Source organism: Pan paniscus, chromosome 10, assembly GCF_029289425.2.
Source record: "Pan paniscus chromosome 10, NHGRI_mPanPan1-v2.0_pri, whole genome shotgun sequence".
In the NCBI taxonomy this organism is placed as follows: Eukaryota; Metazoa; Chordata; class Mammalia; order Primates; family Hominidae; genus Pan; species Pan paniscus.
The window spans coordinates 9,141,910-9,168,232 of NC_073259.2; the positions used below are offsets into that span (position 1 = coordinate 9,141,910).

The 26,323-nt window shown below is 48.2% G+C and overlaps 1 protein-coding gene across 4 annotated transcripts in view; it reads right to left on the minus strand.

The window, feature by feature from the left end:
* Positions 1–11,855: 11,855 nt before the first annotated feature.
* The window catches only part of CRACR2A (calcium release activated channel regulator 2A), a 152,871-nt gene continuing 138,403 nt past the window's right edge, over positions 11,856–26,323 (minus strand). For 2 of the 4 annotated variants that reach the window (XM_034935201.3, XM_008973764.5), the window contains exons 18-20: positions 24,729–24,830; positions 22,240–22,316; positions 11,856–20,725 (exon numbers count right to left, since the gene is read on the minus strand). In XM_034935201.3, the coding sequence (XP_034791092.1) occupies positions 20,641–20,725; positions 22,240–22,316; positions 24,729–24,830 (264 nt within the window). In that variant the 3' untranslated portion in view covers positions 11,856–20,640. Of the gene's footprint in view, positions 20,726–22,239; positions 22,317–22,679; positions 24,831–26,323 lie in introns of those variants that run through there. The other 2 variants (XM_034935199.3, XM_034935200.3) reach the window with 1 other exon arrangement.

A 26,323-nucleotide genomic window follows, 5' to 3' on the forward strand; every position in this document is an offset into this window, starting at 1 on the left:
TCAAGTCCCAGTTAATGTGCCCTCCCCTGCCCTGCACTGATTCTTCCAAGCCTCAGGCCCAGAGGCTAAGACTGTCTTTTTTATACCTAGAGAAAAACAGAGTGAAAATTATTTAATGCTTTCTGTGTACATGTATTGGGAAGAAAAATAGAGAAACTTAAGAGGGGACAGAAGCAGGTGTATTAGAGGAGAGAGGAGATTGAAGGAGGACATTGGAGTGGGGGCTCCTTCGGGGGCATTCGAGAACTCAGGAGTTGGTTTCCATTGTAGTGAGAGTTGGGGTCCCCTGGATTCTGCCTACTGACTTGGTTTAACCTTGGGCAGGAAGCTCATTCAACCTGGTGTAGGATCCCATCCATGGTCAACCAGCAAAATCCCACATTGTCAGGAGCCCAGTGGAGCGGTCAAGATGATGGCCTCCTGGGAGCTCCAGGCATTTGGGGCCTGCAGGCATCCCTGACACTCTGGGACGTGGGGAGGCTGCTGGGGCAGGAGGCTTAGGGGAGGACCAGAATGAGCAAAGGCCCAGCAATCTTTCGGGCCTCTCTGGCCATCAGAGGAGAAAAGAGCCATCCCAGGGGCCTATCCCGCACCCACCCCCATCTTTAGCTTTCTGGAGTGGTACAAGCCCTGGGCTGCCCCACCACCACCCCTCCCTGCCCCTGGGCTGCAGAAGGGAAGCCTGTAATGCATAAGGGATCAGTTCCACAGCAGCCTCCTCCCGCCTGCTCAGGCGAATGCTCCAGTGGGAATTATTTCCCTCCGATTCAGTGGGAAATAAGCAATCTCTGCTTTGAACAGCCTCTGAATGGAAGTCAGTGCATGAGATGCGGTCTCGAATGACAACAGAGATGCTATAAAGATGACTTCACTGATAAAACCTGTTTTTTCCTCGACTCTTTGCCTCTTTTACATTTTTGAGGCTGTACAAAACCCTTTAGAGACTTTCTCGCCTGTCACTCTTCCCCTGCTCTGGGGAACTTTGCCCTTCTATTCCCAACTCCCTTCTCCCAAAATGTGGTCATCTTTTGTGATTGCATCTGGGCTTGTCTGTACAGAGGCCACTCTGTGCTTGTTCTGAAGTCCACAGAGGCATGGTTTCTCTCCCCTCCTAAACCACAAGCTCCAAGGGCGGAGACCTGCCTGGAGACAGCAGGGTGCGGGTGGCTGGTAACAGAGTGGCAGCTGACCCAGCACTTGCTTGATCCCATGGAATGTGCCCATGAGCACCTGCCCCCCACCCAGGACCTGCAGGCTCCAGCCTCTTCTATTTGTGCTCCTTGGGAGATGCCAATATTTTTTTTACTTTCATAAAAACCACCCCATGGAGGCCATCTACCCTAGATAGACCCAAGCCTCTGTCAACTCTGTGGGCGGAAATGAGGCCTTAGCCAGGCCCTCCATGGACCCATCTCCGAAGGCTCCCTCTCCCCTTGACGTCATACCTGCAATCCCACCTATAGACTCCACCTCACTTCAGACCTCAGTAGTGGCATGAAATTAAGCCAGACATCTTGGCCCGTCTCTGCACCGTGTTCACCTGGCCTGGAGTCTGTCCCTGGCCTAGGGGCAGTTCTGATCACCTGGCATGTGCCCTGCCTTGATCTCCTTGATCTCACATAGTATGGGGACTCTGTCTTGTTTTTGCAAATCCCCTCACTACAACACTGAGGGCCCCAGCCTGGTTTTAGGAGCCCTCTTCCTGAAGAAACATTTCTCAGGACCCCTGCTACCTGCCTGGGTTCCTGACTAGCATCTCTTTAGATATCTTGTTTCTGAGTACAGCTCTACCTGGGGGCACCTAGATTTCCCTAGACCGCCAGGCTGTGGCATATTATACCCAGACTCTTATTTTGTTGTCTGGTGACTTCCAACATAAGTCTGACTTCCCGAGGACAGGTGATCTCAGTACGTGTCTAACCATAGTGGATGTGCTGAGCTCCAGGCCTGCAGCCTCCAATGTCCCCGTCCCATTGGAAGCAATTAGTCCATATTCAGCAAAGGCTCAGACACAACACATTCCAGTATTGGATACTTAATAGGCTCCAGGCCCTGAACTAGGTAGCAGCAATATAGCAGAGACAGCAGGCATCATGGAACTCAGTGGTTATTAGTGTCTAGCTAGGCTGGGCCTGCTCTTGCCTAAATTTCAAGAAAGTAAGTTCCCTCTGCCATTGCCTACTAGCTCCAGCTCTACCCATCTCATCCCGAGGGCCAGCCACAGTTCTTAGCCCGGCTCTGCAACACAACCTCTGTCAGAGGGGGTGGTGAGCTATGTTGCTTGTTGGCTTATCTCAGTCACTAAGCCCTAGAAACAGAAAGAGAACATGCTTGAATTTCCTGCTATATGTGAATTCCATGATGGGGTGGGGGGCAGCCTGTCATTTTCAGAGAATGACAGTGCTCCGGGAGGCCCAGCGCCCTTTTTAAAGCTGGCAGTAAGTCATTTCTCACAACAGAAGTGCCAAAGGGAGTGTGCCAACCATTAGCTGACACCTAAGGCTAGAGAGCAGCTGGAGCAAACGGGGCAGAGAAAGCCCTAGCATGCGGGTCACCAGACCCAGGCTCCTGCTATCCCCATTTCCAAAGGCAACCATCAGCCGCCACACAGCTCTGCCGCATGACGTGAGTTTTGGAGCCAAAGAACCTAGTCAACTCCCGGCACTGCTGCTTACTAACGACGTGATCTTGGGCAAGTCACTGTGAGACTCTATATCTTCTTCTGCTGAAAAGGAGACAACTCAGAATGAAGTGAAATCAATATAAAATGTGTTTGAAAAAAACAAAGCACAGTGAAATTCTAGTGATAACTGCTGCTTCAATAGCCATTCTGCTCTGGATTGCAATTCTGTCCTTGAGAAGCACATTTAGATGACAAAGTGGAGGCCCAAGGGTCTGCAAAGGCCCTGAGGGCAGCAGGCACCACAGTTGGAGCCAAGGGCAGCAGCGGCCCAGGCTCCTGGGCTGCAGGGCCTGGCCCAGAGTTTGGGGCAGCACTTCAGGTGACTCACTTGCAGAGCTTTCCAAAAGCCCTGGGCAGAAGTGGCCTGCTTCAGGGCTCTGGTTCATTGACTCTTTCAGGGCTTCAAAACTGGCTTGTGGAGATCTTAAAACCCATCTCCTAGCCCTCTGGCATGCTGTGACTAACTGGCACCCATGTATGTCTTTCCATTGGAATGAAAAGATCCTCAGTTGGAGAGAAGCCACAGACCCACCTGGGGCACTCGGGCAGGGCCTCACCTTCTGGCTGCCTCCGCATCCATTTCTAATCACAAGAACTTGCTGGTGACCTTGAGACCGTGCCTAGCGTGCTAGGCCCAGTGCCTGCTCTGCATACCAGGGAGAAGGGCAGAAGATAATCCAAAGTGTTATTTTACTTTGGAATTCAACACATGCTGCTTTTCCTGGGAGAATTATTCCTTTAGTCATATTTAGTTTCAGTTAATAATATATTGAATTTGTATTCTTGGAGAACCTATTCTCTGATGACCGGAGTTAGTGGCTTGGAAGCACATTCTGGGGACCGGCCAGGGGAATGGGGTGGGGACTAGGCTGAGAACCTAATCTTGATGGCAATAACAGCCGCATCAATGCTTAAGACTTGTTTGGCTACATTTATCGGGAAATTACCAAGCAAATCCCCACTGTCAGAAATTGCCATTAATATGTCAGAGGCATGCACCACTATGGCATTATGAGTCAGAAGGCAACAGAAGAACAGAACTGTAGGGGTCCTTCTCTGTGCTCAGGGAAGGACTGGGCCTCCCAAGAAAACATCTGTGCAGGAATGAGGAGCAAAACCTAGAGATGTGGAAATAGTGTGTTGCACACCCAGCTGTATGGTCTGTATGGTCTGTATAGTGTGTTGCACACACAGCTGTATGCGGGTCACCACGAAACACGGAAGATCTGTTTGGAGGCAGGAGGGAGGTACACTCACTCAGCGCCTGTTACCTGCATGCTGGGCACGGCGCGCAGATGATGCTACTTCTTTTTCAGCATGAGGCCAGGTTCTGGACCCAGTTGGAACCAGGAGTGCTACATGAGTGGTCTCTCCTGACTTCCTCCATGCCATGCATATTTCTTGGGTGCCTCCTGTGTAGCAGACTTCTTGCTAGGTGCTGGGAATGCAGCACTGAACAAAAGAGATGCCAGCCTACTGTCTTGGAATTTACTGGCTGCTGGAGAAGCAGACACTAAACAAGAGGGATAAATATTATGAAAAGGAAGCAGAGGCTGAGGGAGTAAGAGACTGTTATTTAGAGCCTGAGAACAAGAGAGCTTCCCTGAAGACAGGACTTTAAACAGAGCCTTGAAAAACTGGAAGAGGAGGGGAGGGAGAGATGGAGGGAGGATCCAGCAAAAACAGCCAGTGTCAGGGCCCAGCCCGAAGGAGTCCAGAGAGCTTGGCACAGCTGAAAAACAGGAGCCCGCAGAGGACCAGGGGAGAACCCAGAGAAGGGAGGCCTGAGATGCAGTCTGGGTTCCATGGTCAAGGGCCTTGCAAACTATGTCGAGGACACATTTTCCTTAGGCAATGAGAAAACACTGAAGGATTTTAATCAGGAAAGTGACAGGACAAGATTTGCATGCCACACATGCTCACCAGCTAACGAGCTCAATTTGGCAGTTGTTTCCCTGGAAAAATGGTAATACGCTTAACCCACTGCCTACCTCAGAAAATCAACCGCAGAACAGGTCATCCGTAGCAGCGGCAGAACTCTAGGAACCATGAGTGAAGGATGGGGACTGAGGCTTCTTTTGGTTGCTGTTGTTGACAATGGCTTGAATAGATTGCTTCGTTTTAGGATTGCCTTGTTCACCCGGAGGAAATCTGCAACCGGCCAATTTGTGCAATTCTGAGATCATTTGCATCGTCCTTTCTGGTGTCATGTCATACTGTTCTTCCCAGGAAGACAGCCTCCTCCTGCCTCAGAGTATGTCATCGCCTGGGAGGGGGAAGGCAGTTGGAAGGGTCGGTGCAAGGCTGGATCTGCGTTTGGGGATTGTTCTTGCTGCTTCAAGCCCTGGGCAGCTGTTTCCAGGGGAGCAGAATGCTTGGCATCACTTTCAACTCACGGAACATATTCTTGAAGCATCTTTCAGAGCCTCCGTGGGTTGTAATGGGTTTCTGCTATCATGACAACTGCTTTTTGGCCATGGTTGGTTAGCTCCGTTGGATAGAGCATCGAACTTCAAGCCAAAGGCACAGGCTACATAGACACGCAGCTCTGTTTCATGGGCATGGATGATGCCTTGAACTCCAGCCAGCCATGGGGATAAACAGGCCTGGGGTTGAGCCTGGCTCCCCCAGTGAGTAGCTGAGACTGGCAGTGAGTTACTGGAATTGTCTGCTTCTGTGTGAATTCTTTCCCTGTTAGATGGGGAGGATAATAACACCTTTGTCCCAGGGTTGTTGCAAGTGTCAAATGACACTGAAGGATTTAAATGAGATCATGTGAGATCACATGGTAATGCACCCCGGGGCACAGGCAGCTGCTTATCAAGGGCAGCTCTTTCTCTTCTTGGAACTGAGGGCTCCAGACAAGAACATGCAGATGACTCCGGGCTCTCCCAGGGAGAGAGGGAAAAACAAGTCCAAGTACAGTCTCTCTCCACAGTGGGTCAGAGCACTGGCTTCACGTGGCCAAAGAGAGAAGGCACAGGATCCTGTGTTGCTTGGGAATAATTCCAAAGGTGGCTTCGGAGATACCTAGATTAGAAATGCCAGGGGAATTCAGAGCAGGGCCAGGACTTCCAGGCATCTGAGGTCATTAAACGTGACTCGGGGCCTGAGGCTGCACGTTGCAGAGTGTGGAACGGGCCAGTCGGCAGGAGGTTCCCCATGGTGTCCTAGACTGAGGACCCGGAATGACCTGAGATAAGCACAGGACCCTGGAGCCGGAGGAGCACATTCAAACCCTGATTCTCCCACTTCTGGCTGCGTAACCCTGAGCAAGTCATTCAGCCTCTCTCTGCCTCAGTTTCCTTTCCTACAAATGATGGTAATCGTATTATCAACCCGGTGGCATTGTGGTAAGAGTTAAATGAGAAGCATGCCAGGTATGTGATGAGTAGGTATAGAGTAGCTGCTCCTCCCAGGAATTATGCCAGGCTTTGCACACCTCCAGGACTTGGGCACATCAGCCCTTCTGAGCCCCACAACCTGGCTCCCGTGCTCTCTGGAGGTGAGCAAAGCCCACCGTCTGTGCCCCACCCTCGCCATGCTGCATTTCCAGCATCTGTTTTTGTGTCTATCTGTCTCCCCAGCAGACTGTGATCTCCTTGAGGGCAGGCTCTGCATCCCACTTATGCTGCATGTCAGTGGCAAGTACAAGTCCCTAGCCCATCAGAGGTGATTAGTAAATCTTTGCTAAATGAGCGAATGCTGACTTGATGCCATGGCACCCACGGCAGTCTCCAACCTGCCTGCTGCTCCTAATCTCCGAACCTACTCTCTCCCCCGCCCTGGGCCTCGGTGTTCTCATTTATGGGAGGAAGGTATTTGCCTAGAATTAACTTCAGGTCCTCACCCAGCTGAAAGAAACTGTGATTTTTGTGATTCTACAGCTCTTATTTTGTGACCCTGGGCTCAGAGCTTTCTAAGAAGATCCCGCCCCCAACTGTGTAGTGGAGGAGAGTAGAATGGCTTATTTTTGGTGGAAGTTGGGGGTAGGAGTGAGAAGTAAACGCTCCAGGAGGAAAAGAAGTTCCTGCCCGGGCTGCAGAAAGACACCGTGGAGGCTTTGCCAGTGAGTAGCCGGAGGAATGGAGGGTTGAACCGCCAAGATGTGAGGTTTCTCAGTTGCTTGACTGCCGTTCATTAGCGTGCGACTACAGAGATGGGCCATTTCTTGGAAAACCATTTTAATAACTGAGAGCAAATGGGATTAAGGATGCTGGCTGGCATCTGGCCAGGACCACGTGGCTCTCATCCACACGGGGAGTTAATTCGTCTCTGCTGATGTTGCCTGTTGATTATCGCTCATAAGATTTTCTTTCAGGTGTTTCTCTGCAAAGTGTTTCTATTGAGTGGGCCTCTGGCAATGTGGTTTCTGGGGGCTCTGTGAGGGGAGAGGAGTGGCGAGCAGAGCCGGGTAGTGTCTAGGATCAAGGGAGGCCTGGGGAGCGATGGCCAGTCGAGAAGGCAAACCTTGTGCCGCGTCTACACAAAGTGACTATGGTCCTGAATCCGGGGGTCCTGGGGCCAGAGAAGCCCTGGCCCTGCCACCCCCAACCATGACTATGACCCTGAATCCGGGGGTCCTGGGGCCAGATAAGCCCTGGCCCTCCCACCCCCAACCTCGCCCTGGTCGCCAGTCTCCCTGGCTCTGTTTCCACAGGGCGTGCTGCGGAAGTGACTGGTGAACTCTACACAGCTGTACACACGTAGCTTTTTGTGTTATTCCCTCTCAGTCCACAAGCCACAGCTGGCTTTGAATATTCACATTCATGGAGAAGACTATGACCCGCAGAATTTCAAGTAATGGATAATCCAAAAATGTAATTTGACTTGAAGCTTGTAGTGTGCAATCCCCATGCCCTCACCTCATTCTGAGAAATCCTATTTTGAGAAATCGGAGGCTGTCTGGATTTAAGTTTTAAAAACTCAGTGTTTGAGATTTAATGACTTGAAGTCTGGGATGGGGGAGGTACAATTGGGTAGCCTGGAAGCACGCCCGACTCTGGGAAGACTGAGATGAAAGGTATGGCCTGGCTGGTAGAATAAACACATAACACGTTAGAGCTGAGGCTGTTGCTTATGCGGTTTCTTGCTTTACCTCCATCCTCACGCACCCTGGCCACCCCCACTACTCTGTGCTGGCCTGAGGAAGCTGGCCAGAGGGTGATGCTTGAAGTGCCTCCGGCCTTATATCCCACCCCATCCTTCTACTCTTTCTTCAGGCACAACTGCAAATCTGCTCTGTCGCTTTCCTGTTTAAACCGCACCCCCTGATCCCCCCACCACCAGTGGCTCTTTGTTACCTACAGGCTGATACTGAAACTCCTGCTTGCCCAGGGTAGGCTGTCTGGCTCTGATCTCCCATCTCCCATTCACTGTCGAAGCCCCAGCTCTGTCCCCCACCCCCGGAGTCCTCATCCTGTGCACCGCCCTGGTCATACAAACCGTGTGTCCTGCATGCCTGGGCCCCGTCAGCTTTCACTCTCCTGCTTCCCTGATTTCCTTCTGTTATTTCCCCCCACCAATCATGAACCCTTTTGTTGGAACTAGCAGTCCCCCCCACCCCCATTCCTCCACCCAGAGGCAACTGGGTGTCCAGTTCTCAATGTCCATAGCACAGAGTGAATATTCCTGATCTAAAGTGCTTGCAACCAGAAGCATTTTAGGTTTCGGATTTTTTTTGGATTTTGGATTTTTTTGGATTTTGGAATATTCGCATACACATAATGAGATATCTTGGGGATGGGACATAAGTCTAAAAATGAAATTTATTTATGTTTCCTATACACTTTACACACAGAGCCGGAAGGTGATTTTATGTAGATTGATAATTGTGTGCACGAAACAAATTTTTGGCTGTGTTTTGACTGTGGTTCATCACATGAGGTCAGGTGTGGAATTTCCACCTGTGGCATCATGCCAATGCTCAAAACATTTCAGACTTTGGAGGATTATGGATTTTCCAACTAGGGATGCTCATCCTGTATTCTGCATCATCCCTCTCTCATTGTTTTCTACCTGTTTGCTGATATAGATCTTTCACCAACTTGGAGCTCCTTGATTCTTGATTTATTTTCATATTCTAAGAGCATAGGGTATGGCATGGCACCTCAGCACATATTGAAACTTGGGTGGGAAGTATTTCAGGCCATTAACAAAAGGACTAAAGAGGAGAGAGTCAGGGATGAAATCAGAATGGGTAGTGTGCGTGGTTTCATCTGTGTGTGTGTGTGTGTGTGTTGTACACCCACAGACACAGGATGAGTCAGTGTAGCCCCTGAGCCCACCTCCTTCCTGGGTGTAGACAATCAGCACTGACCGCTGTCCGGGCCACTGAGAGGGTCTGGCAGTACTCGGGAGGCCTCAGCACCCTGTTGGGATCTCTGCTTTACTAATGACCTGCTGTGTGGCACTAAGCAAGTCATCAACATTCTCTTAAAGAATTCAGAGAGTGCAGGCAGTGTGGTCAAAGAGGAAGAGGCATCAAAGAGTGGATCTAAGGTCAAGAAAATGCTTGCACGCTTGTGAGATTTTTCGCTATTATTCCATTTCATTACTGTTGGTGCTAATAATAGTAATGTTAAACAATTGAAAAATAAAGATCTTCCAGCTTCTAATTAAATCAGAATTTCCAGCAGCAGTTGCGGGGCGGGGGGGTGCAAGAGTTGATATTATTATTTTTAGGGACAGGGTCTTGCTGTGTCACCCAGGCTGGAGTGCAAAGGTGCAATCATAGCTTACTGCAGCCTTGAACTCCTGGCCTCAAGTGATCCTCCCACCTGGGCCAGGAATTACAAGTGTGAGCCACTGCACCTGACCTATTTTTAAAAAATAAAATAAACTACCAAAAATAAAGAAAAGCCCCGCAGGTGATTTGAACCTGCATCCACGGTTGAGAACCTGAAGTAGCCCCTTCACCTGGGCTCATGTGGTCTGGGACACAGTGCAGTCAGGCCAGGGCAGTACTGCCAGGTCTGGGGGGCTGATCTGATTCCAGCGACTGCAGTGCTGGCCAGGCAGCCGGCCACCTGCCAGGAGATGGGGCATATGAGAGACCACTTAGCAAGTCTCAAAGGGATGATGCCCAGGGATTAGAGGGGATGTGGCTTAATTTACAGCAGGAGAAGATTGGGTTAGATCAAAGCCCCAGAAGGGTTCCCAGTGAATATCTGTCCTTTGTGATGTGGGGAACCCTGCTGCCATGGAAGCTGTGAGACTCTCACAGATGCCTTACTGGAGTTGTAGGGTTCTGGGTGCAGTGAACCCCCTTCCCAGCACTGAGTGGGAAGAAGTTGCAAGGCTTGTGTGGAGCCAGCTGTGGATAGCAAGGGCAATGGGCCAGGGACCAGCTTGGCTGCTCACTGACCTCAAACCCTGGGCACGTCCCTCCTCCTGCCTGGGCCACAGTCTCCTTCCTGTCTATGATTTGAGGAGGGAGCATAGTGAGCGTAATGAGCCAATTCTCAGCCAGCCTGGCGCTTGTTTGTACACGCTAGTCAATGCAGAAGACCCTGTTGGCCGGGGGTGGGGGTGAGGGGAGGATTGGCTAGAGTGAGGGCGCCCAGCATTCACCCTGGGGGGGGTGGAGCAGAGGTCAGGGGTACTTACTGGTCTCTGGCAGAGTTGAGGGAACCCAGACCCCTGCTCAGACTAAAGGCTTCCTGTGCCACCGAGTGGGCTGGAGGGAAGGGGAGAGCAGGGGAGATGGGCCTTATGAATGAAAGTTGCTTTGGGAGGGGGAAGGAGAGAAGGGGAGAGGGAGCGGGGATGGCACAGAGGAAGGAAAAATGCAGCTTCATCTGCTTGTTTGTGTTTCTTGTATTTAAGATGCCGACTCCTAGCATATTTTTAAATCCATCAGACATGAAAGGCTGATTTAAATAGACCCGCAGTGTGAAGCTGATGATTTCACTTGCCACAATAGGGAAGCTGGCAGGGCTCTGGCCAGGATCCAGCACCTCCCTCCTCGCCAGGGAATCTGCCGAGCAAATCGCTCTGGGCTAGATAGACTTCCAAGCCAGGTGCTTTCCCCTCCCTGATGGGGACGTAGAAAGAGGAGGAGGGATGGTGGGGAAGAGGAGGAAGAAGTAGGACAGGGAGGAAAGTGAAGAAGAGACGGGTTAAAGGAGGGAAACTGAACTTGAGAAATGAACTAGCCCCCCGTCCTCCTGGGCCTGGAAATCTTCCTAGCTGAGGTCATCCTGACTCCCTGTACCACCTGTGCTGTATCCTCTCACTTCACCCTCAGATCCAGGACTGTGGGGTGTAGATGGGGGCCTTGTAATCCTTTGTACCTAATTTCCCGACTGCATTTCTAAGAGCAGAGCTTCAGAAAGTTCACCCTGTGAGGCAGCCTGTTTCCTTGCTAGACAGCACTGTTGGAGATAAACCCCTCCATTGGGATAAATTGGAATCCTTTCGCTCTGCCATCACCAGTTCTAATCCGGCCCTCCTGAGTCCCTCAGAATAAGCCTAAAGCCGAAGTCAGCCCTTCATCCCCGAACTGCATACTCAGGTTCCCTCTCCAGCGCCAATCCTTCTATGCTGATTTCTAGTCTTTACCGTAAATTATTACAATGCAAATCTCTGCAAAACCAACATATTTCTGGGTGTTAATTAATGTATCTCCTGCTATAGTCAATGCAACAAAATTCCAGGAACCACACAAGATTTTTGCCACTTGTTTTTGTTATTGTTGTTGTCATTCAACACACTCTGACGATCCACTCTGGGGCTAGGCGAGGGGCTCCTGTTGGCATACAGGATATGAAGGTCTGTCGACCAGAAGCTTGTCTACAGGGTGCGGGGCCACACTCAACAGAGAAGCGTGTTCATGGGCAGGGGTAGAAGGTCCAGGAGCACTGAGCACCCTCCCACTGCGGAGCTGAGAGTCGGGTGAGGTGGGGTGAGGCCCTCAGGGGAAGGAAGGCGGGAGTTACGGTAGAGGCATTTGTACGGCATGTTAATTTCTGCTTGTGCATTTCTAGCTGTTTCCTCCCCTGAAGCACAGTGAAGCACCAAAGGCTGTACGTGAGCTTGTCTTCCTTTCCAGCTCTCTCATCTCTTAATATAACCTGAGACAAACACTGAGTGTCTTACAGCTTCAGTTGCTGGGGATCAAAGAAAATTGAATCCTTCCTTCATTCATAGAACATAAATGTTTGTGACAGTGTTTCTTCTTAAAATTTTTTATTGTGGTAAAATATACATAACATAAAATTTACAATTTTAACCATTTAAAAATGTACAATTCAACATCATTAAGTATATTCCCAATAGTGTGTGCAACCATCACCACCATCCATCTCCAGAACTCTGTCATCATCCCAGTGTGAAAGTGTTTTAGAAACCATATATGTAAAGGCAGGTCAATTAGGAATGTGCTAGCTGAAGTCTTGACCGGACAGCAAATTCATCCATCCACCTACCTACTGTGTTTATGTACCAGGCTTGATAAATACAGAAACGAATGAGACCAGAACTACAAGGTAAGAACCTTGTCGTCTGTGATGCTGGGCCCCCTGTCCTACTTCAAAACAGAGTGGGAAGATAGAAAGGATTCTTAGATGAGTCTCTAATTGAAGGAATTCAAGTTTTACTTATTCTCCTTTCCCAGGGAAATGGGAGGTGCTCTCACCCATGGCCTCAGCCTTTCCAGTTACCAAGAAGTGTGGGATTTTCTCTCTCTTTTGTATATTGTTTTGTTCTGGTCTCTTGCATGGGGAGACAGAGGACGATGTAATAACTATCATTTGTTTAGAGCCTTTCAGCTGACTAAGCTCTTTCCCAGGAGTTCTCTTTTGACCTTCACACGAGCCTGCGAGGGAGTAAGGCAGAGAGCACTATTTTGCAGATTTGAAAGCAGGCTCAGAACATCAAGCAGCTCCAGGTTTTGCCCAGGGCCACACAACTTGTGTGCAGGTCCTTATTCTGAGCAGGCCTTTGGGGCTAGAGGAAGCCGCTGAGAGAGCCACAGCTGGGTAAGGGCAAGGGAGGCTGCTTTCACAACAGGAAGGAGGAGAACAGGGCAGGGAAGCATCTTTTGTGTAGAGGCGTGGAGCCCAAGTCACATTGAGTTGTTGAGCTGCCTGCGGGTAATGGATTGCTACTAGTGGCAGCTGGGGAGGCCGCGGGGTGTTGAGACGGATGCTTTGTTGGGCACCACACTGTCTGAAAGGCAATTGAATCGCAAGAGCTGGAACATGCCAACACTTTGTTTCAAAAGCAAGCAGCAGCAACTCATTTGCGTCCGTGAGGCAAATCCTAAGGTCTACCTAGGCCGCAGGTTAGGGACCTGGGACTCCAGTGGAGCGGCTCACCAGGGGGTGGGCCTTGTTCCTGAGAAAGGATGCTCTGCTCTCACTTGTTCCTACAAGGTGAATGTTATTTGTCAGACACTGGACCAAACATGTGGCCACGGAGATGAATGCTCCTGCCCTCAGGAGCTCAGTCCAGTGCCTCTAAATCATTAGAGCCCTGTGGGCAGTGTGTATGAACAAGCACCATACAGAATGGCGCAATTTGCTTCAGTGCAGAGTGGCCTGGAGAGCCCACGCGCCTGATGTTGGGCCACACCCTGACACTCTGCCCTTGACCTAGTGCAGCACGTGCTCAGTGAATCCCAGTTCCCATCATGTTTCCCAAATTCATTCTGAGCTTCACATGTTTTGATTTCTATTTATAAATGTTTCTTTAAAAATCCCCTTCTCTCTGTCTGTGGTCTTCAGGCATTTTTGCTTAGCACTGCAGTGTTGTTTATGGGTGGTATTTGTTATAGGTCAGATGGATCCACTCATAATTCACTATGATAGCACAGGCCTCACTGGTCCTAGGAGTCCTGAGTTGCTGGGAGAGGAGTCTCCCGGTGCTACGACAAGAGCCTGCAAGTACCACGTTCGAACCAGAGCCAAAGCCTCGATGAAGTCCCAGCTCTGAGAGGGGGTCAGTTCTTGGACCTGACTCAGCCCTAGCCCCAGAACGATAAATGACACACTTTGCCCAAGCTCCTCAGTTTCTACATTGATTTCGGGTCCTCTGCCAAGCACCATATGGTTTCCCAATCCCTGTCATTTCTAGCAATGTTCTCCCTAAGTAGGGCACTTTGATTCAATTGGTTCCACTGAATTGTATAGAAAAGGTGGAGTTATGATGTTCTTTGTCACTGCTATTGTTAGTAATTAATATGTCTATTAATAGAAACATCAGCAGAGTTAGGAAGTGGGGGAGGAGATTTAGAAGGTGGCTGTATCCTGTTAACCCTCTCCCCTGCCAGATAAGAAGGGACAGAATAACCAATAAAGTAAAAATTCCATGGCTTTTGACTAAACTTTGTTGGAATTTGTGCAGCCTCTTTCTGCTCCCCAGAGGAAGGGAGGAGAGGTGGCAGTGCTCCTAGGGCCAGCTCAGAAACCAAGCTCGGGCTTTGATCACAACCAGCAACAGCAGGCTACTTAAGTCTTGGGTTTTGTATGCATGTGTACCCATAATTTCATTATTTTGACGTAATTAAGCTGGCTTTTTTAAAGAAAAGCTTCAGATTTGCCCTGATTTGCAGTCTTCCCCTGCAATCCCTTTTGAGTAAAGCTTTGCAGGATGACTGAATTCTTAGAAGGACAGGGAAGATTGTCTGAGCACGTCTGGCCTCTCTTTACTTCCCCTGAGAGACCGGATAACTCCTTGGGCAGCTCACCTCCTCCAGAAGGGCAACAGAAGCTCAGGAAGAGGGGAGGCGTTCTCGGACCTGAAGGGCCTCCTCCTTCTTAGAATCCAGAAGAAAGGAGAGACCTTAGAGAGGAGGGTAGAGGTCAAGCTAAAGAAAAAGGCCAGAGTCCTAGCTGGGTTGTGTGAAGTATGAGAAAGAAAGCAAAGATTGGCAAGCAGAATTTGGTTTGTGCACAGGACAGGTGGCTACCAATCTTACTCTTTGAGACTTTAAGCTATTTTAAATATGTGTAAAGACCTAAAGTAAATCATGTCTAAAGAACTAAAGGCAAGTGTGAGGATAATGTCTCACCAAATAGAGAATACTGATGAAGACAGAGAAACTATAATAAGGAACCAAATTCTGGAAATGAAAAGTACAATAATGGAAAAGAAAAATTCACTAGACAGGCCCAACAGCATATCTGAACAGGCAGAAGAAAGAACCAGTGAGCCTAAAGATCAGTCAATTGAGATTACCCAATCTGAGGAACATAAAGAAAAAAGAATGAATAATAATAAACAGAGCCTCAGAAACCTGTGAGACACCATCAAGCATGTCAAACGCACATAATGGGAACCCCAGAAGGAAAGGAGAGAAAGAAGTAGAAAGAATATTTGAAGAAATAAGGACCAAAATCTCCCCCAATTTCATGAAAACTATTAATCTGCACATTCAAGAAGCTCAACAATCTCCAAGTGGGATAAACTTAAAAAGATCCATAGCTGCACACGTCAAAATGAAACCATTGAAAAACAAAGACAAAGAATTTTGAAAGCACAAAGAGAGAAACAATTCATCAAATAGAAGGGTTCCTCAATGATACCAACAGCTAATTTTACATCAGAAACCATGAAGGCTGGAAACAGTGGGATGACACAGTCAAAGTTCTTTAAAAAAAAAAAAAAAAGCTGTCAATCAAAAATTCTATATCTGGCAAAACTATCCTTCAAAAATGAAGGATAAATTAAGACATTTCCAGATAAACTGAGAAAGTTTATCTCTAACAAGAGAGTTTGTCTCTAACAAGCCTGCCCTACAAAAAATAGTAAAAGCAATCCTTCAGGCTGAAATGCAAAGGCACAAGATAGTAATGTGGATCAACATGAAGAAATAAAGAGTGCTAGTAAAAGAAATTATGAAGTCAGATATAAAACAATACAAATTTATTTTTTGTTGGTAACTCTTTTTTTCTGATTTAAATAAAAACTGTGTATGGCAATAATTATAAATGTATGTTGATGGGCACAAAATGTATAAAGATGAAATTTGTGACAATAATAGCATATGGGAGGGGAAAACAGGACCACTTTAGAGCAACATTTTTGTATACTTGAAATTAAGCTGGTATTAACATGAACAGATGGTTATAAATTCAGATATTAATGGTAATCCCCAGGGCAACTACCAAGAGAATAATTCAAAAATATATAGTAAATGAAACAAGAGAATGAAAGAAAATATCTATTTAACATAAAATAAGGCAGTAATGAAAGAACACGAGATTTAAAAAGACATATGATGTATAGAAAATAAATAGCAAAGTGGCAGACAAATCTTACTTTTTCAATTATATTAAATGCACATAAATTAAACTTTCCAATTAAGAGATTGGAAGAATAGATTTAAAAAACATGATCCAACTATACGCTGTCTCCAAGAGACTCACTTTAGATTTAAAAGTACAACTAGATTGAAATTAAAAGGATGTAAAAGATAAAGATATACAATGCAAACAGCAATAAAAAGAGAGCTGAAGTGGCTACACTAATATCAGACAAAATTGGCACGGTGGCTCACACCTGTAATCCCAGCACTTTGGGAGGCCAAGGCAGGCAGATCACCTGAGGTCAGGAGCTCAAGACCAGCCTGGCCAACATGGTGAAACCCCATCTCTACTAAAAATACAAAAAAATTAGCCAGGCGTGGTGGTGGGTGCCTGCAGTCTCAGCAACTCGGGAGGCTGAGGCAGGAGAATCGCTTGAACCTGGGAGGTGGAGGTTGTGGCTAGCCGAGATCACGCCACTGCACTCCAGCCTGGGCAACAAGAGGGAAATTGCATCTCAAAAAAAAAAAAATAAAAATAAAATAAATCAAGTTTGAGACAAAAATTGTTACCAAAGACAAACAAAGACACTTTATAATGATAAAGGGTCAATCCATCCAGAAGAAATCACTATTATAAATATATTTCAACCTAGCAATAAAGCCCCAAAATATTCTCTTTGAGAATAGAGAAGGCAGCTTTGTCCTAAATATTTGACTGCCATAACCTATTATAGTGGTTAATATCCAATAACTAGGGACTCATTCCTTGGAGTTAAAGGTTTGCCTCCCCTACAGTTCTTCGTTAAAGTATAAATATGTCCCTGGAAGCCACCAATTGTGTTGCAATTCAATTTCGCTGAAGTTGGTTTAAGCTCCGTTGGAGCAGTGACTGCTAGTGACAGAGACAAACGGTTGAGCCATTTTTGATAGATTATATAGGTATGGCCTGGCCTGGGCCCAGCAGGAAAGCAGGGAGAAGAAGCATCTCAGAATGGGTAGAAGTATTAAGAATAGAGAAAGAGTATAGGATGAGGAGCAGGGAGAAAGCTAAGGTATCACAGGGGCACAAAAAAAGTATCGCAGGGGAACAAAAAAAGTCCCACAGAGAGTGTGGGAAACAAATGCTAGACAAGGAGCAAAGCAACTGGGGCACTGCGTTGTGATGAGGTTCTTGGTTTGGCAACTCAGCACTGAGGGCAGCATCAGCCGCTAGAAGAAGCAAAAGGTATAAGAACAGGGAAGCAGGCAAGAGACGGGGATGGCAATGAGCACAGGCCATTCATTGGTAAATACTCAGGAGTTGTGACCAGGTCTGAGCTGCCAAGTGATTCCTGGACTACCACAGAGAGGGAGGGAGAGAGGGCTGGGTGCTGAGATCAGGCAACAGGCACTGGAAGGCATAGGCACTAATAGAAAAACCAGGAAACTAGGAAACTCATAGGAACAAAGAACAGCAAGAGGCAAGCCAGATATGAGCTCAGAACTCAGGCAAACGGGCTGGGCAAACAGATGCTCAAATGAGGTTGTGTTTGTGAAAGTGCCCAGTTCTGGGCAGATGCTTAGTAACTGTTAGCTGGTTCTAAATATAAAACTGAAGCAAGGCAAGTGGCCAGGACAGCAACTCAATGTTGACAACAAAAATAGCCCCTACGTATTAACACCTCTTATATTCTGGGCACGTTGCTAGGTACTTTACATACATCACCTCATCTAATACGAAAATGACCCTGTGAGGTACACATAGAAAATTCCAGTCTATAGATGAATGTGGATCCTGGTTAAGTGACTTGCTCAAGGCCATTACAACGATGTGAATGACACAGAGCCAGAAGTTTCCTCTGGCAGCCTCTGGGCCACAGTGACAGCCCAGGGTGGCTCTGATCAACATGGTGGCTTAAAAGGAATGGGAGGAGGGGAGCTGAGAGCTGGGGACAAGGAACTTCTCAGAGTTCCTCTGGAGTCCCAATCCTCCACTTTTTTAAAAGACAGAACCTCACTCTGTCCCTCAGGCTGGAGTGCAGTGGCACCATCATAGCTCACTTTAACCTCAAACTCCTGGGCTCAGGTGATCCTCCTGGCTCAGCCTCCTAAGTAGCTAAAGCTACAGGCTCACGCCACCATGCTCTGCTAATTTTCAATTTCTATTTATTTATTTATTTATTTATTTTTTGTAGTGGTCAGGTCTTGCTGTGTTACTCAGGCTGGTGTCAAACTTCTGGTCTCAAATGATCCTCTGACTCAGCTGGGATTACAGGTGTGAGCCACCACACTCGGCCCTCTCCTCTTTTTAAAAGGGGGGTTGGGGAAGAGAGCATCAGAGGCCTCAGCTGGGATTACAGGTGTGTGAGCCACCACACTCAGCCCTCTCCTCTTTTTAAAAGGGGGGTTGGGGAAGAGAGCATCAGAGGCCTGAAGACCCTCCCTGCTCCTTTCTCTCTCCTTTGAAGAATCATGGTGATTTATCCCACATGCCAGAAGGCCAGGCACTAGGTCACTAGGGCCACCCTTCCCTGCCTTAAACCTTGCATGGCCTGTTTCTAAATGGAAGAATGCAGCGGAAAGCAGGGGCAAGGAATTAGGAATAAAGACACTTGTGGGGTTAGGGAACCCCAGGAATGGTCTGTTTGCCCCATAAATCCCAATAGCTATATCTGCTTTTTGTCAAAAGCAGAAGAGTGAGTTTACTTCCTCCATGGCCACCATGATCTTCTATCCTTCCTTTCCCTTCCCGCACATGACACACACAACACACACGTGCATGCGTGCACGCACACACACACACACACACATTGGAGGGCCACCTCTGGGTGACCCATGCATCCCCTCTCCCTGCCTCATCCTATTAGTGGGACCACCACCACTGCTCTTCCCTAGGGGAAGGGAGTTTCCTGTGAATTCTCTTTAACCTTGGACTGGGGTCCAGGGCCAGCCTATGATGGAAAATAAATATGTCATCCTGTGCATCTGAGCAAGAGCTCAAAGCATCAGATATCCCATCCCCTCATTTTACTGATATGGTGGGGACCAAGGAGGGAGCGGGCTTGCTTAGGATCATGGAGCACCTCCTGGTACCCAGTCCTCATTTTTGTTCGGCACCCTCCATGGGCTCTCTGGTTCCTGCAAGTGCTCAATGAAAGACAGAAGTCTGCAAAAAAGAGGTAGGTACTTGCCTGGTGACCCAGAGAGCCTCTGACTGTTTTGGGAGTCTGGAAGGAGGCTATTGGAATGCCTTGAGAACTCTGGCCAGTGGCCTCTCCCCCATCCACGTGGCTGTGTGGGGTTGTCTTCAACTATCTTGTTGGAAGCCTGTGGACACTTTCTGCCCCTCTCCCTCTCTGTGTGCCCCACTTGGGTGTGGACCACCCACTTTCCTGTGGGGGCCTGGGTCTGCAGGCCCAGCGATTGGCAGTTGTCTTTGTAATAACTTTCATTCGACTTCCTACTCAGGGCAAGAGTGCTGTAACAGCTGGCTAGTGATGCCGGAGCTGGCTGGGAACTCACCACCACCCAGCTGCAGGAATCTCACGGGGCCCAGATCATTCCCCCAGTCCAAATGCCCTGTGCTATTGCAATCGGGGGTGCTGAAGCCAGCAGCTACATTCTGTTCACTTCTCAAACACCAGCAAAATGTCAACATCACAGCCACGCTGAAAAAAAAATACAGTGTTCTGAAATAAAGTAAAAGAAAATAAAATGAAGTCAGTAACTATGGCCCTCGCGCTGGGCCCCACTGCCTGCATGTCAGTCTACCCTGTTAATCATCACGTATGATTTTTCAAAGATCTATTTTGAGAAACATTTAGAAAATGGCTTTTATATAGCTATATATACCTCATTTATACCCTCCAGAAATGGTCGCTTTGTTTAGCAGCAGATGGCTTTCTTCCACTAGTTCTCTTTTCATTTCTCAGTCAAAGTTAAGTAGGAAGTCAACCTACTCCCTAACCCCAGGCATACACTTATCACCCACAGTCCACCCTGGAGTCAGGGTTGTAGGTGGGGGGTGAGAAGGAAAGGCTGTGGGTTCTCCCTAAGGCACTGTTCCACAAAACCCAAGGGGACAAAGGCAGCGGGCATGGTGCTGAGAGGGAAGGCTCAAAGCTGGGATTAAGGAAAGAGCAGAGCCCCTGGGTAGGGGGTAGAATAGAATGTGGCTGCCCTGGTTTGCTGCAGTCAACAACTCGGGTATCTCAAGGTCCATGAAGCATGTATAAGACTATCCCTTTGGCCGCCGCAGAACAGGGGCCAAGAAAGATTAACTACCCCGGTGGCACCTGAGTGCTGTACCTTTGGCCTGCAGGAAGCCGCAAGTCGAGCCCTGCATAGTTGTCATGGCAACAGCAGTGCTGAGGCTCCTAAGGGCAAGGGGAGGAGAAGGGGGGGGTGGAGAAGGCACGTGGTGGCTTTTCTGGAAAAGCCCATCTGTTTCTTTCCCCTAGGAAACTAAGTCGGGGAAAACAACAACAACAACAAAAGAGGGACAGGCATCTGGGGTCTAGAAAGAGAAAGGAGAGAAAAGACTCTGAGATGCTCCAAGAGCAGCTCTCCTGATGGGATGTGCTTCCCTTCCTTTTGGGGGAGGTGAGTGACTGACAAAGAAAAGGACTGGGCGGGCCCCGGTGGGTGGCATCTGTGCAGGAGCCATGTGCAGGATCAGGGCAGGCTCTGTGACCTCAGGTTTGCTGGGGGCAGTCCTTGTAGGACCCTATCAGCCACAGCAGGATTTCTTCTTAGCAGGGTGGCCGACCTGAATGGTGTCCTCTCTCACTGTGTCTTCTTGCTCCTTGAGGAACCTGGGAGAGGGGAAGAGATCGTGTCAGTGATGGAGAAGTTGATAGGCCCAGGGGCTGGCAACCTGGACAAGCTACCCTCAGGTTACAGGTCATCTGGGCCATATGGAGAGAACCCACCCTCACCACGGCATCAGAGAGTGTCCTGAACATCTCCCCCTGGACAGTACAGGTGCACAGCTGTAATTGTAAAGCCAGAGAGTTTAGTTGACATGGATCCTTCAAGACACCTCCTCCAGGAAGCCTCTCCTGATCCTCTAGGTAAGCCTAAGTGCCCCTGACAGCATCTGACCCTTCCTCCGTCATGACCCCATCACCCAGTGTCACAATGCGTGGCTTCCCTGGCTGTCTCCCTCGGCAGAAAATGAGTTGCTTGGGACTGAGACTTATCTTTTGTCTCTGTGCCTCTGCAGCCTATCACAGTAACCAGCACACAGGTGAGGCTCCAAAATATACTGATGGGTCGTGACCTCTGCAGTAGGGCTGTGCCATGTGGCCACAGCTCCAGATTAATTGTAGGAGGTGAGGAATTAAAAATAATGGTAAACACCTGTCTCTGCTTTATACTTTCCAAACGCTTTTGCGTTACGCACCTCCTTTGATTCTCTCAACAACCTGTGAGTGGGCAGGAAAGGAAGGTGTGATTGATGTTCCTACCTTCCTGACAAAGCTCAGAGAGGCAGGGCATTTGCCCAGGGAGTCAGGGGCAGAGAAAAGCCTAGAATGTTTCCTTGTGATACTCCATAACCCTATAACCTCGCCAATGCATAGAGGAGTTGTTCTGGGCTCTTAATTACTCAAAGAAAAATATTTTTAAATGCCCCAGAATGAGCGCTGAGCACAAAACGGGCTCTGTTAAGTATTTGCTGGACGGATGAATAGATGGAATGAAATGAAGGCCTGGATGGATGAATGAATGAGTGAATTCTTAAGTATCAGAAATGAGTCCCAGCATGGTTTTGTTGTTTAAATTTTTGGTGTAGGCAGGGCCTTAAGGAACCAGTCTTTTCATGCTACCAGCACCATTACCTTGGTTACCTCCCATTGATTTCCCATCACAGCCCCTCTTCTTTCTGGTTTCTACACCCACTCCTTCCTCCCACACCCAGGAACTCATATTATAACCCATTCTTGCCTCCAGCTGGCTTCCAGCTAGTCCCTGCTAAGACATCAGCCAGTGCTGAGGGGCCTCTGATCTGGCCTTCCCCCGGAAGGATTGGCATTTAAAAAGAGCATCCCTAGGAAAAGGCAGCCTTTAAGATTCAGAAGAAGACTGCAATGGGGGTGACAGGTAGGGATGCTTTCTTTCCCAACATCATTGTTTCAGAAAGCTGCTCCTGATGTTGCAATCCCATACAAAGGCCTAGGACCCCGTTGCCTATACTCAGAGGGCTCTGGCCAATAGGGAGGAAGGGGGGTCAGAGGTGTGGCCTGGGTGGAGGGAAACACGGTGCCTCCCTGAAGGCAGACACAGCTGGACACAGCAGTTACTGCACCTGGGGAGCACATCTCTTTACCTGGCCAGATGGAGCAGGGACTCTTTGGTGTTGTGACCAGAGTAGGCGCTGCATTCATAGAAGATCAGATTGTTCTCCTAGAATCATAAAACAGAGCAAATACAAGAGTATTGGAGTGAGAGGGGATTGTGGGGGGTGGTGGGAGAGCCCCCTTGTGCATCTACCTACAGCCTTCACTTCCTCTCGCAGGCCCCTTGACCTTCCTCATAATCCTTCCCCACTCTGTACATGGCTGATTTCTGTCTCCACAGCCTCCCTGACAATGCAAGCTCTGTAACCATCTCCCAGATGAGCTATAACAATTGTAAAACAATGAAACCATACGCTGTCTTAGTTCCTCTTTACACTTTCCCAAATTCCTCTCAAGTACACACATGCTCATTCCAGGTTACACCAGCCCTGTGATTCAGGCAAAGACACAAAGGCCAGGGTGGGCAATATTCTTCCCCCTTTCACAGGCAGATAAGCTGTAGTGAGAGAGGGCACTTGGCTGGCTTGTTCAGTCCCACATTGAGTTAATGGCAGAGCTCCTTGCAGCATGCTTTTCCCAAGACAGTGGCATTCCATAGGCCTTGGGGACAGGTGTCATGAGGCACTCCGGTAGGAATTCTCTTTTGCACCAGTTAATTAATACTCTAGCTGCCCTGGCTGTCAGCACTGGTGCACCAGACTGGCCGTCAGCTCATTAGGATGAGGTTGTGCTGCCTGCATGGTGCGGGAGCCCTTGGTTAAGGCTCATCATATTCCATTGATCACTCCCATTAATAGATTACTGGTGTCATTATGACAATGCTGATGGCACAGGGCCCTGGCTTTTAGATGGCCTGTTCTTGGAGGCTGATGCCCTGAGGGGATGCAGGCCAGTTGAGTGAGGACAGTTCTGTGGCTGTAGCTCAGGAGGCTCTGCCATGCTCCCAGTGCAGCTTTCCCCCATCTACACCCACAGGCCAGCTCGACCCTCTGCCCTTTTCACCCAGCCCCATGGGCTTTATTTCTCCTTGTCTGCATTTCTCTCAGATCTGCAATCTCTTGGGTCAGTCTGTCAAAGAGTAGAAGTTCCATGGGGTGGGAATAGTGGGGAGGGGAGAGAAGGACATAGGACTTAGAACTGGAAGACATGATTTGCCTTCCTGCTTTGAGTTCTGACCCCACCTCGGGTGAGCTGTGATAATACGAGCGTATCACTTAACTCCTGAGTCTTAGTTTTTTTTTCACTAACAAAAAAAAAAGAAAAGAGAATGGATAGAATCTTTGGGTCCAGGTATATTTTGAAATCCAGAATTTTCTGAATCTTAGAAAGGTAATACATGTATATACCATATATTATATAATACCCTCAGTGGATTTCAGACAGCACTCTATAATCAAACATATTACTATTTCTTCAGTGAAACCTTTGAATATTCACTCAAAGTGAGGTTACAACCATGAATAGCCTCGTGTCATTTCTGGTCAGATTTTTCTGCCAGATAAAATACAAAACAACCCTTTCTGTTTTCAGAGCTGTTTGGATTTCGGAATTGTGGACATGTAACTGTCTAGTGACCCTCCATGTAGATACCTGCCAGGCCCTTCCTCCTCCTTTTTCCTTGAGTCTTACCATCTGTGCTTGTTCTCCCAGGCTCTGAACTCATGAAACGCTGTTTAGGATGAGCATGCAAAGAATTACAGAATCATGGGGCTGGTAAGCACCCCAACCTCCCAGACACACAGTTCCATGAAAACAAACTCTGAGGCAGTAAAAGAAGCCAAGGAACCACATTTTGTTGCCTGATTTCCATTAAGCCCCATTGATTCCATTTTTGAGCAAGGGGCTCCATGCTTTTTAATGGTAGGTTTTCCAGTGTGTCTCCTGAGTTTATCTTGAGTTCATGACTTTGAGGCTCAATCCTGACAGAAAGCATGAACTCTCTAACACAGTGGTCTGCAGAAGAATACACTGCTTTGCAGAGAGTGAGTTTTTCATCCCTGGGGGTGATCAAGTGGAAATGCAGATTGGAGGGGGATTGAAATAAGTAAACTATTGCTATCTTAGAATGTATACTTCTGAGTTACAAGGCTGTAGTCCCAGCTACTCGGGAGGCTGAGGCAGGAGAATGGCGTGAACCCGGGAGGCGGAGCTTGCAGTGAGCCGAGATCGCGCCACTGCACTCCAGCCTGGGCGACAGAGCGAGACTCCGTCTCAAAAAAAAAAAAAAAAAAAAAAAAAAAGAATGTATACTTCTGAGTTACAAGGAAGGGACTTTAGGATAATTCCCCATGCCCTAGTGGTCCCTAACCAACTCCATCTTGCAACCTGTGGCTTTCTATGCAAAGTTCTACATGCACAGGAGCTGGGCCATTCCCAGGATACCAAGACACCCATCTTTTCCAGTTGCTTCCTTCCCATGGCACTTCCGGAGAAAGTCCCCACCAAGGCTCTTGGGCACTTGCCCAACTTCCCTCGGGGTCACACTCTGTCCAGAGAGATGGAAATGCTTGCTCTTTACCGTGGCAAGCTGCTCTCCGAGGCCCCGGGGGACTTCCCGCTCCTTCTCGTTGTCAAGCTTATTACCCAGCAGAAGAACAGGCACCCGGTCTCCCACAGCTTCCTGCAGAACAGAAAATGTTTTCAACTGAGAGGGGTGTCATAGGATTGCCCAGAGGGCAGGCTAACAATGCCGGCTGGACAGATGGGACCTCGCTTGAGAATCCCCTGCTGCCATAAAAGGTGAGGCCGTAACAGAGTCATCCTGAAAGCAGAAAACAGCCGCCTTCTCCAAGAGCCTCAGTTTATCATGCTTTTGCAAGGTGCCTGAGGCCTGCCTGTGGTGTCTCCTAGTCCCTGTGTGTGTAATGACCGCTCCCCCTTCACGATGCTCCTTGGATCTTAGATGGAACAGCAGGCCCCCCAAGGTGTGCTGGATGAGGGGACAGTTGATGCCAACAGGCCGCATGCCTCCTTCCAGAGCTTACAGCACCCTGAGGGCGTTCCTAATTGGCCAGGCTTAGTCCGATGGACCAAGGCCATGAATGCCCCATGGTTTGGAGTTGTTCTGGAGGCTGCTTTGATTAGAAACTGCATCACTAGAGGCCTCCTGATAGCACATAAGCTTCTGAGGGTTGGATCCAAATCTGCCTCGTGGTCTTGCGCCCACAAGGCTCCATAAATGACTGCCATGTGCCTTGCTGGAGGCGGGCACCACAGACCCCTGTCACTGGGCGCTTTGGCTCTGAAGAAAGCCCTGTGTAAGAAGGAACATTGTGGCCATAGCAGCTGCACTGCTTGGGCCAGAAGTCACAGGTTTATTCAAGGTATCACATTGTTTACTTCCCCAATGGCTGTGGCTTACCAGCCAGGGGCCTGCTTCCCGGGTCTCCACCTCCTCCCTGGTGAAAGGGGCACCGTATGTGTCTCTCCTGAGGGCGCCCAAAGGGCCCGGGACCACCGACTGCCATTCAGTGAGTAAATGCGGTAATGTGCACATTGAAGAAGGTTGTTATTTTTACTTAAATATTTAATTAGGGGCTTTTAATCATAATTTAGTAACAAATAGTTATTCATTGTAGCTAAATGTTGTACTAAATACAGGGACCTGTAGGATAACAGAAGCTAAGAAGCAGTTACAGTTTTGCCAATACTTTAGCTGCTTTACTTGAGCATTTCAAATAAACGTCCAAAGTCCATCTTACAGATATACCAATTTTAAATTTAAAAGCTATTATGTTTGAAATTAAGCCTCAATTTTAAATTTAAATGCTATTATGTTTGAAATTAAGCCTCAATGTTTCCTTAATCTGTGCATTCGTTTTTACTGCCGTTTAATAGGGGAAAAAAATTCTTATTTACCAAATGAGAAAGTTAAGGCTCAGAGAATCAAAAAGAACATTCAACACCATAAGCACTGAATTATGAGAACTCTTTAGCATATGGGTCCTCACTTCTCCAACCTTTTCCTCTAGATTCTTATTTCCAATCAAGTCTCTGCTACTTAGTGTCTTATTAACTGGAACTCTCTAAAAATGGTATCTATTGGTGAGATGGTAACTTGTGTTTGCAATGATGACTCAAAGGCGCTACAAGATCTTAAACAGTGTCTTCCGA